The sequence below is a fragment of the Lagopus muta genome, chromosome Z, assembly GCF_023343835.1.
Source record: "Lagopus muta isolate bLagMut1 chromosome Z, bLagMut1 primary, whole genome shotgun sequence".
Classification (NCBI taxonomy): domain Eukaryota; kingdom Metazoa; phylum Chordata; class Aves; order Galliformes; family Phasianidae; genus Lagopus; species Lagopus muta.
Window position 1 is genome coordinate 26,481,516 of NC_064472.1, and position 16,709 is coordinate 26,498,224.

Consider the following 16,709-nt stretch of genomic DNA (forward strand, 5'->3'; position numbering starts at 1 on the left):
TTTTAGGTGAGTTGTTTTTTAAGAAATGGAGAAAAAACTCTGAAAAAAAGGTTTGAAAGGAAACAGGTCATTGCATATGCTCTGCAGAAAATGCAAGCAAGAATGTGATGGTTTCTGTGCCAGGGAGCCATTCCTCCATTTTGTTACAGCTAACATACCACCATCTCTATCAGGTTACCTTTTTTTTTAACTGTATGTATGTAAACGTGCAGGAGAGGGAGGTGAACATCTTGAGAATGGGATGCTGCCCACAGTCCTGCCCCAGCAAGGGCAGAAGGACTGTGTGTAGAAATGCAGCAGAGAGGACTTTGGCTTGCAGAGGTGACATCTTACAGCATAGTTGACATACTTTACTGTTGGCACTGCTACCTTTGTGCCTGATACAAAACTTCCCATCTTCCAGTTGTTCGCTGGCCAGAAAACGTAGGGAGATATAATCAACTAGCATTAACTTTCCTCGTGAAAATCATCATCTTGTGAAAAACTTGGTGCTTTTGGTTTCCTGAGCATTATGTGGCCACAGAATCACAGAATGGCCAGGGTTGGAAGGGACCCCAAGGATCATGAATCTCCAACCCCCTTGCCATGATACATTGTAAAGTTTTGGAACAAATAATAGTAGATGGTAGGTCTTCTGCAAAACAAGCTAAAAGCACTGCCGCCTCTCCATGAAGATGACTTTGAATCATTTCAGGGTGTTGGAGTAAGGTTTGTTTTCTGAGTGCTGCCAACTTGACTGCCTGATCTGGGAAGGATGAGGGTTTGTCTGGCCATTGTCAGACTCTGAGGTGACACAGCATGGTGGTTTGTGCTGTTACGGCTTTGTCACAGATGTACTCTGTAGGCTGCCCACCACTTGGTTGCACTGTGTAAGCAGAGAAGATAGTTCTTCGTCTCACTGAATTTTAAAGAAAACACTGTGGCTGCATGTGCATAGCGCTGTGATTCAGTTGGATGTGTCTTGCACAAGTCAGTCAGCAGAACTGTCTTAGCTGTCCTGTGGGCTCCTGGTAGAGAAGTGTCACTGGTCTGGGACGTCTCTGTCCCCTCGGGACTGTAAGGCTAGGTGGACTCCTGCCCTTCTTTGAACACTGGTCAGTGTGTGTAAATGAAGGGTTTGGAAAATTTCCTGTGGCCCTGTTAGTGGTATAAGTGGAGGGCTTGTGAGGAATCTCACTGTGGTGTTATGTGTCCATGTGCCAGATGCAGCTTTAACTGAGGTAAGGTCTGCATGCTGGCTTTACTGCTGCTAGATTTCTTATAGGACTGGGTCATCTTCCCTGGAACTGGGTGGCATTGACACACGGCAGAACTCTAAGGTCAGTGCATAGGGATTTGGCTTCTGCAGCCCCCGTGATTGCCTCCTTCAGAGATGTATGCCCATGGGGCAGAGGGTGTGGACACAACACTGAGGCTCAGCTTTCATGGGCAGCTGTTGCAATTCTGTCTCTACAGATGAAAGGGATGGAGAACCGCCACGCCATGAGCTCCCAGTACCGGATGTGCTCCTACTACCCACCCGCCTCATACCTGGGCCAGGGGGTTGGCAGTCCCACCTGCGTCACACAGATACTGGCCTCGGAGGACACACCCTCCTACTCAGAGTCGAAAGCGAGAGGTAGGTGGATCTGCTGGGGCTTCAGGTACCAGTTTGACCTGGCATAGGTATCCTCAAAATGCGGGTGGGTGGTGGGAAGGAAAGTAGGTGTCAGACAGAAGGTGCCACAGAATCTGTAGGAGCTGATTTATTTGTGAATGATAGTGGTAAAGTGGAACTATTTCTATATGGTGAAGCAAACTTGTATTTCAGAAGTCTTGTAGTGTAGAGCAGTTAGTTACACAGAATCACAGAATTGTAGGGGTTGGAAGGGACCTCCAGAGATCATCGAGTCCAACCCCCCTGCCAAAGCAGGTTCCCTACAGCAGGTCGCACAGGTAGGCATCCAGGCAGGTCTTGAACATCTCCAGAGAAGGAGACTCCACCACCTCCCTGGGCAGCCTGTTCCAGTGCTCCGTCACCCTCACTGTAAAGAAGTTCTTGCACATTTGTGTGGAACTTCCTGTGCTGCAGTTTCTCCATTCACCACTGAAAAGAGTCCAGCCTCGCCATTCTGCCCCCCACACCTCAGATATTTATAGACCTGGATCAGGTCCCCTCTCAGTCTTCTTTTCTCAAGGCTGAACAGACCCAGTTCACTCAGCCTTTCCTCATAGGAGAGATGCTCCAGGCCCTTCACCATCTTTGTGGCCCTCCACTGGACTCTTTCCAAGAGATCCCTGTCTTTTTTGTACTGGGGAGCCCAGAACTGAACACAGTACTCCAGATGAGGCCTCACCAGGGCAGAGTAGAGGGGGAGAGTTGATGTACATTTTGTGTACATTCTTTGTATGACAGGCCTCTAGAGGTGGTTCCTGTCTGTGCTCTTCACAAAGCTATTCCAAAAGAAAGATGCTCCAGCTGTCTTTCTCGTCTTTTCATAAACGGTGTTCATAATTTCTCCCCCTGGATCCACAAGCCCTCCATTGAGCCTCTGTTCTCTTCCTTCTGAACCACTTGTGGAAATTATTCTTGTATCCCAGCAGTATCATTACACCCTTTACAGACTCACCTCTGTGTTTGCTTTCCGACTCATCACATCATAATGCTTTGCTTGGAACTATTACAGATACATGCTTTTTCACATCAAGTGTTCCTGGCTATCTCAGAGGTCAGAGTTTTAGAGACAAGTTGGTGAAGTTACACTGTGGTGTTCTGACAACATTTCTCTTGTTTCCTTAGTCCCATGCTCCTGCAGGGTAGAATAGTAACATAACAAATGAAGTGGTCCTTCTGGAGCAGACCAAGCTCCATGTAACTGCTTCCTTCTCTGGAGCAGACGGTAAAGGATAATAGAGAAAAAGAAAAACAGAAAGAGTTGAGTGACTCTACTTCTTGTGTCCAGAATTCTCTTTGCTACAGCTTTTGAAGGTGTCCTGATTTGATTGCTTTTGAACTATAATTTTCAGTTACCTGCATGGACCTACACTCCATGAATTGAGCTAATTCTTCCAGATGCTTTTTCATGCTTTTTGTCTCTCTGTAACAATGAATTTGGCAGTTTAATTTTATGTGGTCTATGGGAAGTATTTCCTTTGGTTTCCTTCATACCTGATGAATTTTTGTGATGTTTATCCTTTGTATGAAATAACAGCACTGACAACGGCATCCAGACCCATTTGCTTCTTTTACGCACTTATATATTGAAGATAATTTTATCACAGAATCGCAGAATAGTTCAGTTTGGTGGGGACCTTAAAGATAATCTAGTTCCAACCCTCTTCATGCGTAGGGCTGTCACTCACCAGATCAGACTGCCCAGGGGCCCATCCAACCTGAATTTGAACACCTCGAGGTTTGTGGCATCCACAGCTTCTCTGAGCATCCTGTGTCAGTGCCTCACAGGCCTCAAAGTATGAATCTTCTCTTCACACGTGTGTGTGGATCCTTTCTTAATGTCTGATGAAAGGATGCATGTTACTTAGGTCCCTTACTTAGGTTACCAGTCATGACCTTTTTGTTGCTGATGTTGTGGTGTCTGTTGCCTTTGATTTGTGGTGAAAAACTTTGTTGTGGTTGTCTCCTTAATGACTCGAAGTTTTGGAAGATGAAGTGTATTTAAGTCATATTTGTGGCTGGTGTAAATCAGCATTGAGCCCTTGAATTCAATTCAATTCAATAAGCCTGGGATGATTTATGCGAAAGTGGTGGCTGCTGTTTCAGAGTGGCTGTTTTCTGAAAGTCTTCCAACTAAATATGACGTATCAGATAAATGGAGAAACAACACATGGTGTGATAAAACCTGAGGCTTTTTTCTCCTTCTCCAGTAGTTTTAAATGGCTTAGAGAAATCAGTGATCCTTGGTTCATTTTCCTTCTCTTTTCTTCAGTTTTATTTTCTTCCCCTTTCTCTGACCACCATTGAGCAATGACGTCTTTCTTTCTGCTGATTGGTCAAAGAAGCATTTGGCTTTATGCTCAACTGCAGTTGACACTTTTTCTTGCATCCATCACTACTAACTCACTAAGAAGTCTTACCAGTTGAGTGTTCTTACAAATAGACAAAAGACCTTATACCCTTTGTTCCCAAATGCACTTCAGTAATTTTTCATCACTCTAGAAAAAAGTTGTGCGTAATGTACCACTGATTTTTAAACTGCATAAATACTGTATTTTCAATAATCCTTGACTGCTTCTCCAGACAATATTCCCCACACAGATATTGTTCCCTAAGTTACACCATCAATCAGAAACCGACAAGCAGTGAGATGTAATTTACTGAGATCAAACAGCATTTTCCAGACTCTGAAGAAGTGTTTTTCCATAGCAGGGAGGTAGTGGGTGAAAGAGGCACAAATATTTTTGTGAGAAAGTTGAGCGTGTGAGTAGGACCATACCTGTTTCGTGGCCTTCTTAGAGACATCCTCTTTTTCATTATGCCTATTCTTGGAGGAAATGACTGCTTTTACTTTTTCCCTCTACAAATAACATAATATTCTCAGGCTGTTAGTCAATGATTTACTTTTCACAGCCCCTAGAGAGCGTGAGGCTTTTTGCCTCTTCGTTACCATTTGTGTGGATGCTGAGTCAGCCAGCAGACTGTCAGTGGCAGATCCCCTAAAGTACTGACTATCCATGCTACATGTCATCCCATTTAGAAGGCACACACGCATTTCTCCATTTATTGCTGGACTGGTCTTTCTGTACAATGTTTGACTACTTTGTATGAACCTTCTATGGTGTTGGTGATTGCTACTTTTTGAAGACAACTCTAGAGCATGTTTTAAATGAGCAACTTACATTTTACTCTTTTAATTTTCTGTGATTGAAGCGATGACCATGCTCAGAACCATGTTTTCTTTCTATGAATTTATATGCATAGATTTTAGGTCCAGAGTGTAATATTAGGAGCATCTATTCTTACACATTCTATAATGCAGACTGTACAACTTCACTTAATAGCTCTTGCAGCAAGCTCGAAACTATTTTTTAATAAGATCTGTTCCCATAGAAACTTTACAGGAATGCAGTAATATGTATGAAAAATCAACAGGTCAAAAGAAAAAAATTAATTTTGGAGCCACATTTTTAAAACTTCTGAAACTAGTCTCTGCAACACAAATGGTTATTAAATTCCCAACGACAGATCAGAGATTGTCTTAGACTACATGCAGTCTGTTACCCACACTTCAGTTGTAGCTTCAGGTTTATGGAGGTTTTGCTAGTTCATATATTCTCAGTATTTTAGCCAGACCATTTCATTAATTTTGTTCTGCTAAGTTAACTGTCTTTTTAGTCATGTTGAAAGGAAGGGGAAATGAGCTAGCAGACCACTGATTTACACTTTCTTTGTTTTTACAAATGATGCAAAATTCTCAGTAAGCTCTTGACATTTGTATATGAGGTCATACCATGTTACAGAGTGTTGCATATCATAATGGACTGACATTTGCTGAATGGCAAAAAACCATCACTCAACTGCCTTGCAATTTGAACATGTTCTAAGTAAAATGGCTTTGCTTCCAACCAGCACAGCTGCTACCCTTCTGCAAACTGGAAAAAAGAGGGAGAAGAAATTACAGAAACCAGTGAGAAATGACAGAAGGATGTTTTCAGAAGGCTCTCTTAGATCATGAGGTTATAACATGTACATAATAATTTCTAGATAAAAGAGGAATTTTTTAGTCTACTTTCCAACATTTTTCTTTTCCTTTTTTTTTTCTGCTACCTTGCTAATTTTTTTCAGAATGGGCAATTAGAAAAGAAGGTATATGAGTGGTTTTTACCAGTCTCTGTGTATACAGATCGTGCTTTAAAGCATGGCTTTGTTTTGCAAGCCAAGCTGAGAGCTATTTGTACAAGAAGTAGAGAAATGAGAATGCGTATATGGCAGGCACGACAGAGTGTCCGACTTACAAGAGCCAGCTGCCTTGATCACATTTTTTCTGTGAAATACTTGGTTTGGGTTTTGGTGGGGCTTTTTCAGGATTGGATCATTGCCTAGAATTGCCAGGTACATTCAGCTGACTTTGGATGAGGCCAGTCCTGTCTTACATTTGTGAAACACCTGCACAAGACCTTAATTCGAGATGTCATGAGGTGTATGCTTAGATCACAGCTGGGTGCCTAGCTCTGGACCCTATTTCCACTGAATTAAATGTGAGCCTTTGCTTACCAGTGTGAAGGTGTTTTCCAGGTTTGGGACAGAGGCAGAAAAAAAATATCAACATTTAAGTAGAAGGATGCGGAGGAGGCACATCATTTTATTTGCAAACACCTTTTATTTGATAACATTGCATTCTCTTAAAGTTAGCACAGAAATCAAACTCATTTTTGTTAATATTTAGCAAATATGCTGAAGAAGGTGGCTTGCATTTAAAATGTTGCTTTAGTTGCTGAATGGAGTTGAATTTTTGTTTTCTCAGTAGTGTCTCAGGATAGCTGGAAGCGTGTAATGCAGCACTGAAGCAGGACTGTGTTTGCAGCTTGAACATAAAACAGGAACCACATAAAGCAAGAGTCTGAAACTCCATCCAAACACAAATGAAAAAAGCTCACATGAAGCATTCGTTTTGATATACAAAATGACAAAATTTTTGCTTAAATCAGCAAACAGTGTTTGTTTTTCAGGGGAAAACATTTCTATTAACAATTGTTCTTCTTTTTTTTTTTTTTTTTTCTTTGTCACCAGCACAGTTCAGACACTTTCCAGATACTTTTCAAGGGGTCAATCCTACCTAGAGTCTAATAACTATTTAACAAACTCACTAGTTTTACAGTTGCAGAAACTAAGGAGTAGTGATTGAACACCAAAACAGAGACTTCTCCGGGGTCTTTGTAATACACTCCTGCTTCTATGTGGCTGGGTGCTGTACTGGGAACACCACTGAGCTGTTGGAAAAGCCCACCCAAACTATGAAGCAGTTCTGTAGAGTCTCTTCCAGTGGTTAAACAATCAAGGGTATGTGGGAAATTGGCTCCCTGCTTAAGCAGAAAAGTTCAGTAAAAGAGATGCTGAAATGCAGTGAACGTAATATGCCTGATAAATGAGAGATGCCCTGGGTTAGGATATCTCTCTTCAAGTGAGGTTGCAGTGTGCAAAAGTTATGCCCCTTTTTTAGGTTTCTTAAGTACAGTCTTCTTCCATAAATATGTGCCCTTGAAATTCTGTGCAAGATAAGAATCACATTCATAGTCACAGACAGCACCTGGTTGTAGGATCAGAGAGTTCAAGAAGTCCTGGTATGCAAAAGGTCTGAGACAGTGCCCTTGCATTTGTACTGTTTCAGTGGATGTTTGAGATACCGAGGCAGCATGCTGCAGCAAAGCAGGCTGATCTGCTATGACTGAGAAATAGCTTCAGAGACTGGGGAAATACCCTTGCATTTAATTGCTCTGTTAAATTTGCTGCCAGCTGACAAGATGCACTGGCAGAGCTGTGGCAGTAAATGCTTGGAGAAGTGAGGCAGGGCAGTCAGAAACAGTCCAAGTTTTTCTCTGTCTGGTCTGGAACAATTCTGTGTAAGTGAAGAGTGACTCTTGCTACCCACAGGCTCCAGGCCTTGTAAGTCTGAGGGATACCACTTCTGCTCCTTTTCTGCACATCCCTTAGCAGAATGCCAGTAGAAATGCATCCTGGATGCAGAGGGGCTTCAACAGCAGAGTATGTGAGGAGTGTATCATTTTGCTCCTAGAATGGATGCAGTTCAGCAGCATTTAGCTTGTGTGTATTTCTTATGTGTATGTTCGTGGATCTTTTTCTTAAAAGCTGACCTCCAAGATGGTCCAAGAGTGTACCATCCCTTAGGCACGAGGAACAAGCAGTATTTGCTGAAACTTGAGTCTGTTTGCTACTAACTATCCATCTTACATCCAACTTTTACAAATAAATATTGATACCAAACAAGAAAGGAAGAGATAATAATCTAATCCTGCAGATCCTTAACAGTCAGTTGAAAGATCTATTTTTGTCAGCAGGTCACTCCATTTTGTGTAGTTGTTTCATCCTTTTTGTGCTTTCTCATTGCTGCTGTTCACAGTCCCAGATGGCTGTTCTGTGCTCACCTTCCCTTCGTTGCCCATTACAAGGATGCTAGGAAGGCTTGCAAACTTTGGACTGCTTCTCTGTGCTGTGGTTTACATTTCTGTTTGCGTTCATGCAAACCACAGCCTTGCCTGCTCTTCTTGCTTGCAGCAGTCTCGTTTTTGTGTCTTGTAACATATCACTGTTCTGTGGCTTTTTTAGAGTGGCAAGGTACAGTATGTTGGGGGCCACCTGTGTATGTGTGCCGAAATATGCACAAATAGATATGTAATTAAATAGGTGTATATGTATTCCTCTGCTAAACAAATCTGCTGTACTCAGACACTTCTGCCTGCTTTCACAGAACCTGGGCTGCATGGATAATCTGTGGAATTAATTTGTTGTCAGTATGGTGCGAGAGCAGAATTGTGTGAAAGCTGGACAATATGCTGTTATTCTTTGATTAGATCAGAATAGATTTTGGGCAGTTTGTAACATTTTACAGATGTTTTTAGGGTAATGACATTTTAACATGTCATTTTCTTTCTCGGTGAGAAGCTGAATTTTAGACTTAGCTTGGGTTTGGAAATATTTTTTTTAAATCAAGCAAGTTGCTAACCCAGATTTGTGACATTTGTACTCATGCCTCATTGTTTCGTTAGCTGTGGCAGCAGCATTCAAAATACATTTGAGAATGTGAGGCATATTTAATGTAAACTCGAGTGATCCATTTTTTTTATGTGTGGTTAAGCCTTTTTGTAAATTATTGATCTGTGTTGTGAGGTTGGATTGGTGAAGATTTGGCCAATGTAGTAAGTATGTAATAAGTATCCAAGGTCTGACTGACAGAGAGGGAAAATCCTGGAATGAATTTAAGCATCTGCTTACATTGTACTCTGCTTCGGTTTATTCTTGATTCAGAGAGTCATTTTAGTAATTTCTTCTTGAAACACCTTTCTTCTCTGCTCACTCAAAACCGCAGAGAAAGAACACAGTCATGCAGCAAACTTGTCGTTGTGTGGTTGCAGAGTTATAGGTTTGATTCATGAACCCTGCTGCTCACTGTGGGGAAGAAGCTGGTCCTGTGGCAGTGGCTGCAGGGGCTGTGGTTTGTTTTTTTTCATGCTTAAAGGATGCTGGATCCTGTTCTAAAAGCTTGCACCACGGGATTTGGGCTTGATGCTCTGGTTTTATTATGGAACTTTTTCCCTAAGAACAGAAATTCATGGAAATTGTTAGTTAGTAAAACAAACTTCACCACAGAGTGGCAAAACAAATTGAGATGTTTTGTCACAGCAGTGACAGCAGCGTGCTTACCAAGGTGTGGTTGGTAGCTGTAACAGTGAAACTTGCTCCTCTCTTTGCTTTGCTGTCATATGCAGCTGCATCCTCCTAGCCCTGGTTAAGAAAAGAGAGAACTTGGGCACATTCTGTGGTGTATTCTGTGCAAAAGCATTTACAGAGAGTATCTTGCCTTTCATGCCAGCTTATCAGAGCAATGACCTAAGCTTCTGCAGGCTCTTTGACTAGTATAAGGCACTTCTGTTGGCAGCCCTGCTGCAGATTGTGAGAAACTCTAGCAAAAGATATGTTTGCTGCTGATTTCCTAATAAGGAAAAAAAAAAAAAGGCAAATCAGAGTTGCTAAGTTTCTGAAAGCAGCCTGGATGGCAGGAGGCAATGAGCCAGACTGTGGCTCTTGGCAACAGCCCACAGCACTGGTCCTGTGCAGAAGTGATTTTAGGAAGGAAGGTGAGGGTTTCCCCTCTGTGCAGGTCTCCTGGCCCTGTGCAGCACTCTCTGGGTGAGGTGAGACTAGGTGAGGGGACCAGGGGGAACAAGGGATGTGGGCACAGTGGCCCCTTCCTCCATCTGCGTGGCCACCAGTGCATGTTTGCACGGCCCGTGTAGGGGGATGCCTGCATAGGGTTTGAGCAGGCCTGCACGAGTGGCTCTGGCTACTTGATAGGCCTTCTTAATTTGGCAGCTATTGGCCCTCCCACCCAATACTTCTAATTCTAAGCCTGGGTGTTACCGATGGGTTTATTTCCAGTGCTCCTCGCAGGCATAGCTTAGGCCAAGTACAAGTTGAATAACCTTCAGGAAAGCTGTGCTGTCCTTCTGTCGGCCGCTGTCTTTGAAAATTGCCTGCAGAGTTAGTGAGCAGGAACAGTTAAGATTTACAAACAATGATGAAGCTTGTCATGCATCTTTCACCATTCATCATCTGGGTGCCGTGGCTGGGCGGTGAAGTGTTCTTCATAAAAACCAGCTCAGTGTGAAATACACCTCGCAGCAATGTTTACTGCTCTGAAACTCGTCAGCAGCCCTTTATAGTAAATCCAGATTGCGATGTGACATTACAGTATATCATTGCAGAGCACGCTGGGGTTTACACTAGGAATGAGTGCAGTTCACACCAGATGAGATGTCGAAATTGAGTTATGTAGGAATTTGGCTGTTATATGGGGATAGCTTTTGTTTTCCGAGGACTGAAAGTTAGCTTTATATATATAATATATATAATCTACACATACCTGCACCTGTGTGTGGATGCATATATGGATACAGACATACATACACATAGATATATGGATACACACATGCTATGCACACATTCTCTGTGCAAACACTGCAGATGTACAAAGAAATTACTCTGACAGGACCCTGCCTTTTTTTTTTTTTAATACTGTCTCCCTATTTTTTAGAAGTGTTGCAACTTAGCTTTTCAGTGAAGCAGGCTTTTATTTTCAAAAAACACTGTTGAAAATACCATTCTTGGAACAACATAGTTTGATTATTGCTGGTTGAAAATTCAGAGTGATAAGTTTTCTTACATTTTTCAATTACTTGTGTTATTTTTTTCTGCTTGTTTTGGGTTAGCTGTTATTTTAAAGGCATGGGGCTCCTATGAGGTAGTGCTCCTGGGGCCAGCCAGGGGAGGTGGCTCCTGAGAGAGTGTGGCTGGATGGGGACCATCAGCATGGAACTGCTGGGCTGTGCTGGTGGTTTCCTCCTACTACCTTGGGCAGAAGTTCTGGGGGAACTTAACCAGAAACTTGGAGATATGGAAGAGCAAAAGTATGTTTGGTTGTATGCTGAAATGGTAGTTCTTCCAACTAACTTCAGTGCCTTCATCTACAGTATTGGCTCCAGGTTGCTAAGAAAGGGAAAAAAGAAAAGGAAGAAGTGAGATAGTAGGGCGTTTTTGTCCAGCTGTGTGAGAAAGATGGCAGTGCAAAAAGTAAATGGGACATTTTGTATATGAGTGTATATGAGTAGAAGGCTGTCTACTGTCTTGATTATCCTACAGGCAAGGACAGCAACCTTCTTCAGTGGGAGTTAGGTACTTTGGTGGTAGTTACCTGATTAAAAATAAATGAAATGAAAGGTGGGAGATAAGGAGTTTCTGAGTGCACCTTGTGACATTGTTATTTCACTGTTATACTGCAAAATCTGGAAGTTAAGTTAAATTTCCTTGTCTTTAGTGTGCCGTGACTGTCCTCTGTCTTTGAAGCATAGGTGTCATGTTCTGAACTTGTGACAGAAGTCTTTTGGCTTTACTGTGTTGGCAGTTCAGCCAGAGGGAGAGGAGGTGTGTTTGAAATACTGTTACATTTCATTTTAGATTTTTGGGATCTATGTTGAGTGTTTAATATAGTACAGAAGTGGAAAAGGGAGTATGACTGCAGTTGGCACTATCAAAAAGAGAAGATAACTATATTTCATTTGTCCTCCTCAGTTATTTTCAGCTTCTGTCGTTGTTTTTCCATTGAGTGCTCATTCTGCAGTGAAATCGTACTTTCTGGCTGAGAACATTTTCCACAAATGTGTTTATCGTTGCTAATTTTGCTCAGTTGATTTGTTAGGCTTTTTTTTTTTTTAACTATAAAGTTTATCATTTGGCCTGCTGCAGACAGCATAAGGCTAATGCCTCAGATACACTAATCATGTAGGTCTGTAGGCTTCTAGGCATACAAATAGCGTTGGAAGCTTGTTCATATTCAGAATTAATTTCATGATACAGTGTTAATCTCACCTGCTTCTGCATCAGAGGCTTTAAAGGATCCCAGCAAGTTTCTTAGAGATGATGTGGAAATGAAAGTTCAGAGGTGTTGAGCATTATTTAGGAGTATTTTTACTTTCTCCTTTTACTTTGAGCGGGGAAAGTTTGGACATCTTTTATGTTACTCTTGTGGCTTGAATTAGAGGGGTGTAGAGTAAAGCTGTCACTTATAATGTACTGTTTTCAAGCACCAGAAAGTAGCATACAAAATCAAAGGAACATATTTCTTCACAACCCAGACTGCTTTATGTGCCTGCTCAGTTTCTAGTAACTTTGCTAAGCCGCAGTCTTCAGATATTTGTGGTAAATGGTGGCTTGACATAGTGAAGCTGTAATAGCCTCAGGGAAGTGGAGGCCCTCAGTAATACATATTCAGGATACTCTTGTACAGATCGTCATTTTATTTGCCACTCTCTGGCTTGCCTCATTTCTCATCTGTAGTAGGTTGTACGTAGATTTAAAGACACTTGCCAGTATTTGGAAAAATACTCTTGAAAGGTGCCACATAAAACAGGTGGGCTCGTGGCGTATTGTGCAGTGATTGTGTCTGTTGTTGCTGCCCGGACATCCCCAAATTTGAGTTAAATGGAGAAACGCTGGCTTGGACCAAGAAAAAAAAGTATGCTGCATGTCGGGTTAAGTCACTTAATTTTATCTTGCTTTCCCATGCACGTACAAAGGTCTCCGGTTGGGGGTGGCATTTCTAACAATGTCCCTGCAGGAAGCAAAGCAAACATGCCTGTAGCGCGCTGTAAAAATACTCCAGAAGGAAATTGCTGGGAGTAGGGGGGCTGGGGGGCGAAACATCACAAATAAGCCAGCAGTACGTTGGCTGATTATAATGACTGCCTTGTAGCATCCAGGAGTTGTCAATCATAGCTTAACGTTTATAGAAGTGAAAAGTCAATGTCTAGTTGTTTAATTTGACATGGCTCTCGGGTTGAGAAAGTGTAATCGCTGGAGGGGACAGTTAAGTAGCTGTGCTCCGTGTCAGCCTGTCTCGCTCCGACTGCTGCACTAAACGCTTTCCTGATGAGCGATAGATTTGGTTAAATACCAAGATAATTGCTAGCTACAGCATCCAGCACTCTTTTAATGCCTTGTACTACATCTGTATTAGCTCTTGCCCGAGGCTGTTTGAGGTTTCTGCAGCAAAGAAGGCATGTACGCTCAATTACATTACTCTCCTTCGGTTTTTGAAGGGCAATTGTTGCAGAGCTAAATAGGTTGTAATAAATTACATTCTTTTCTTCCAAACCTGTTGCAGTAAATCAGACATGCAAATGTTACAGCTGCTTTTTCCTTTTAAGTGACATTTTCTTAGTCTGCCTTAACACCCCAAGGATTATTTAGACAAAGTGGCTTTTCATATGAAAAATTAAAAACTACCAGACTTTTAAAATTGTCTGGCAAAACCAGCAAACTCGTTTTGCATGCTATAGAAGTATTTGCTTTTCCTGGTTGGTTCACATCTATAAATCAGGTCGCGGCACAAATGCACTTTGCTTCTCAGGGTGCACCATCAGAAGGGACTGGAGGGGCACTCCCACTGCAATTAGGTGGGTGTCAGCATTTCCACTGCCCTCATAACACGCTTGGTATGGTAAGGAGACTTGAAATGTCCTCGCTACTTTTGTCAGAGTGGCTCAAGGCAATCTTGTTGCCTGCTTATATCTGCGGGTGGCTGCGTGGCTGCATGGTGGTGATGCAGTGCTGTGATGCTGCTGCACAGTGATGCTACATGGATGCTGCACTGCCTTGGTGCAGCTCTTGCCTTCTGAGCATGCTGCTGCTGCACCAAGCACATGCCAGGTGCTCCCTTCTGTCTCTTTGCAGTACAGCCTATGCTGCACCAAGAGAGCCTGCACCTCTTGTTGCCTGCAGAGGTACAGCTCACTTCACAAATGTATGAAAGGGGCTAGCTGAGGCAGAGGAGAGCATATGTTTTTGTCCACATGTTTTATCTTAAAATTCTGAGCAGATTTGAAATTATAGAATCACAGTATTGTAGCAGTGGGAAGAGGCTTCTAGAGATCACCTAGTCCAACCTACTGGTAAAGCAGGAAGTACCTTTGGTAGTAGCTTGATGATTGAGCACTTCATTTTGCCAAGATTAATTTTGGAATGTAGCACAGAAAAAGCAGAAGCCTATTTACCATTTAGAAGTAAAACTAAAAATTGTGATTTTGCTTAACACCTTCAAATTAATTCCCACTTTTCCATAGTTTTTTACAGTGTTTATATTATTGCACACTTACAATGCCCTATGCTTGATATTTGTCCCACAGTGCCAGTTAAATCAGTTAAGCTTCGTAGGTTTGCATCCCCATGCTGGGGGTAGCATGCTTATTTACCCCAAGCATACCACTAATCAGTTAGTAGGTTGCTGAGATAGAAGAGTGCTTTTAGCCCAGTTTGTCACTAGTTTTGTTTCTTTTCTGGACGTGAAAGAAAAGGAAAAATCAGTGAACTCTTTCTCCTGTTCCTTTATAAATCATTTTCCCTTTCAAGTTCTGTCCTAGAGCACTTGCAGAAACTGCAAAGAATATTTTCTTTCCCCACTCTGAAGCAACCATTTACACACAGTTTTTAGCAGATTTTTGTATTGGCTTTTGGCTATGTAAAACACATTTTGATAGGTTGTAGTCTGAGCCAGATTTGAGCTAGTTGTATGCCCTTAAGTATCATTTTAAAGCTCCTGAATACTACAAATCAAGACTTTACTGTCCTCATTTTTTTCTCTCCCTCCCTTAGATAAATACAAACTTGTAGCTCATTAAACTGTGTTTACCAAGTAAGTCATATATATTTTGTCCCAGCTCTTTGCTGCGGTGCAGGTGTGCCCAGTGATTTTAGTTTGGTTGGATTTTATCACTAGTACTTCCCAAGACATGCTGCAGGCAGATTTGTGCGAACGAGGGAAGCAGCACCAGCCTGCTGAGAGGGGTCTGCTGTTCTTTTATGTGGATGCTTCTGCAGGAGGTAGCCGAAATGAAGTTGTAACATAATGAACCCTAATAAAAAGAGGTGAGGAGGGAGGAATGCATGTTGGCCCTTGGTTTGGGAGTAGTTCACCCTTCCTCAGCCATGCTCTGACCTTTGCGCTTCTTGCTCTAAACTGTCCAGCTTGGATCAGGGGGCACCCGGACCTGCTGATCTGCATTCACCTGCATTTTTGGGTACTTGAAAACCCATCCTTCCCTGCAGCCTAGAGCAAGTCCTTCTGTCACCTCATCCTTGCAGCCCAGCTGGCCAAGCTGAAAAACCTCATGGGGAGCATGCAGAGATGCTCCTCTGCACAGCCTCCCTGCAGGGGGCTTCCTTCCCCCAGAAGGCTCGAGGGACCCCAGTCAGCTCCTGTGAATGTGGACAGGCCTGGAGCCTCGGGCTGCTGCTTCGGGAGAGCTCTGGATGAGGACCAGGCATGCTGGGGAGACACAGCTGTTTTCATCAAATGGGTTTTGCTGCATTCATCTGCCGTGTGCCCACGGTGGCATGGCTGGGAGCAGGCCTTCCAGCAGTGCTGGCACAGCCAGCTGGGGCAGGCCCCACCTCAGCAGCACAGGGCTCTGTTGCACGCCAGCATTTCACAGGATGCATTTAATGCTGCTGTTGTGTTAGTGGAAATAAATATAAATATAACACAGTGGGTCTGTCATAAGCCTAATGTTGTGTGAAACTTCATTTAACTCATTTGACTACCTTAAGAATGCTTTGTGTTCAGTTTTTGTCCCTATTTTCTCAAGTAGAGTGACTTATTGTGACAAGGTTCCTAAACTTCAGAGTGTATAAATCTCACTTTAAAATAAGTAGCAACATTTTTACTCTGTTTATGTATATACCTCTCTTTTGCTGCAAATTTAACCAGTACTTGTTGAACCATTTGACAGCAAGTCTGCTTGACTGGCTTCTACATTAAAGTTAACACTGAAAAATAGTAATGCCATGGTAATATTAATTCACTTTAATGCCTCCTCAGCATTTAAAACTATAGATTCACTTGAATTCTAACCTGTACGTGTAAAGGCTCCTTCATTTTTCCCATTTACTCAGTTTTGAGTGCAGTTGTTTGTGAGTTTAGTCTTGCTCATGCTGAAATCAGTGGCAAACCTCCTGCAGCTTTTGCTGGCATGGTGTAAGTTGTGAGTCCTTCTTTGTTCCTTCCCAGCAGAGGAGATTACATTATGAGAACATTAAAAAAAATCTGTTCTTGACAAGTGAAAAATCCATTGAGTTTACTGTAACAGATCACTTTCATTAGACTTAGCATTTTCTCTGATTATTTAGTAACCTCTTGATTTCCAAAAGCTTGCAAGTCATATTCAGAAAAGATAATTAAGCCATACAGTATCGCATTTTATCACTGAGCCCGTATTTTCTACAGTTAAGAAGGTCAATAAGGCTGAAAGAGCTGAAGCCATCATTATTAGCTGCTTGGTTACTCTTTGAGTGTTGTGACTGATGACAGCTGGCATGGATTTTGTCCTTGTTTTATAGGTTGAAAGTGACATCATGAGCAGTAAAAGTGTAAAGAACTGTGACCAAAATTAAAGCTTAAAGTTAAAATTTATTTGGCTAGTCTTGA

General features: G+C 42.3%; 1 protein-coding gene across 2 annotated transcripts in view; it reads left to right on the forward strand.

Moving 5' to 3' along the window:
* The window catches only part of DMRT1 (doublesex and mab-3 related transcription factor 1), a 54,162-nt gene that overhangs the window by 28,832 nt on the left and 8,621 nt on the right, over positions 1-16,709 (forward strand). For both annotated transcript variants that reach the window (XM_048931457.1, XM_048931456.1), the window contains exon 4: positions 1,456-1,618. In XM_048931457.1, coding sequence (XP_048787414.1) covers positions 1,456-1,618 — 163 coding nt within the window. The remainder of the gene's footprint in view (positions 1-1,455; positions 1,619-16,709) is intronic.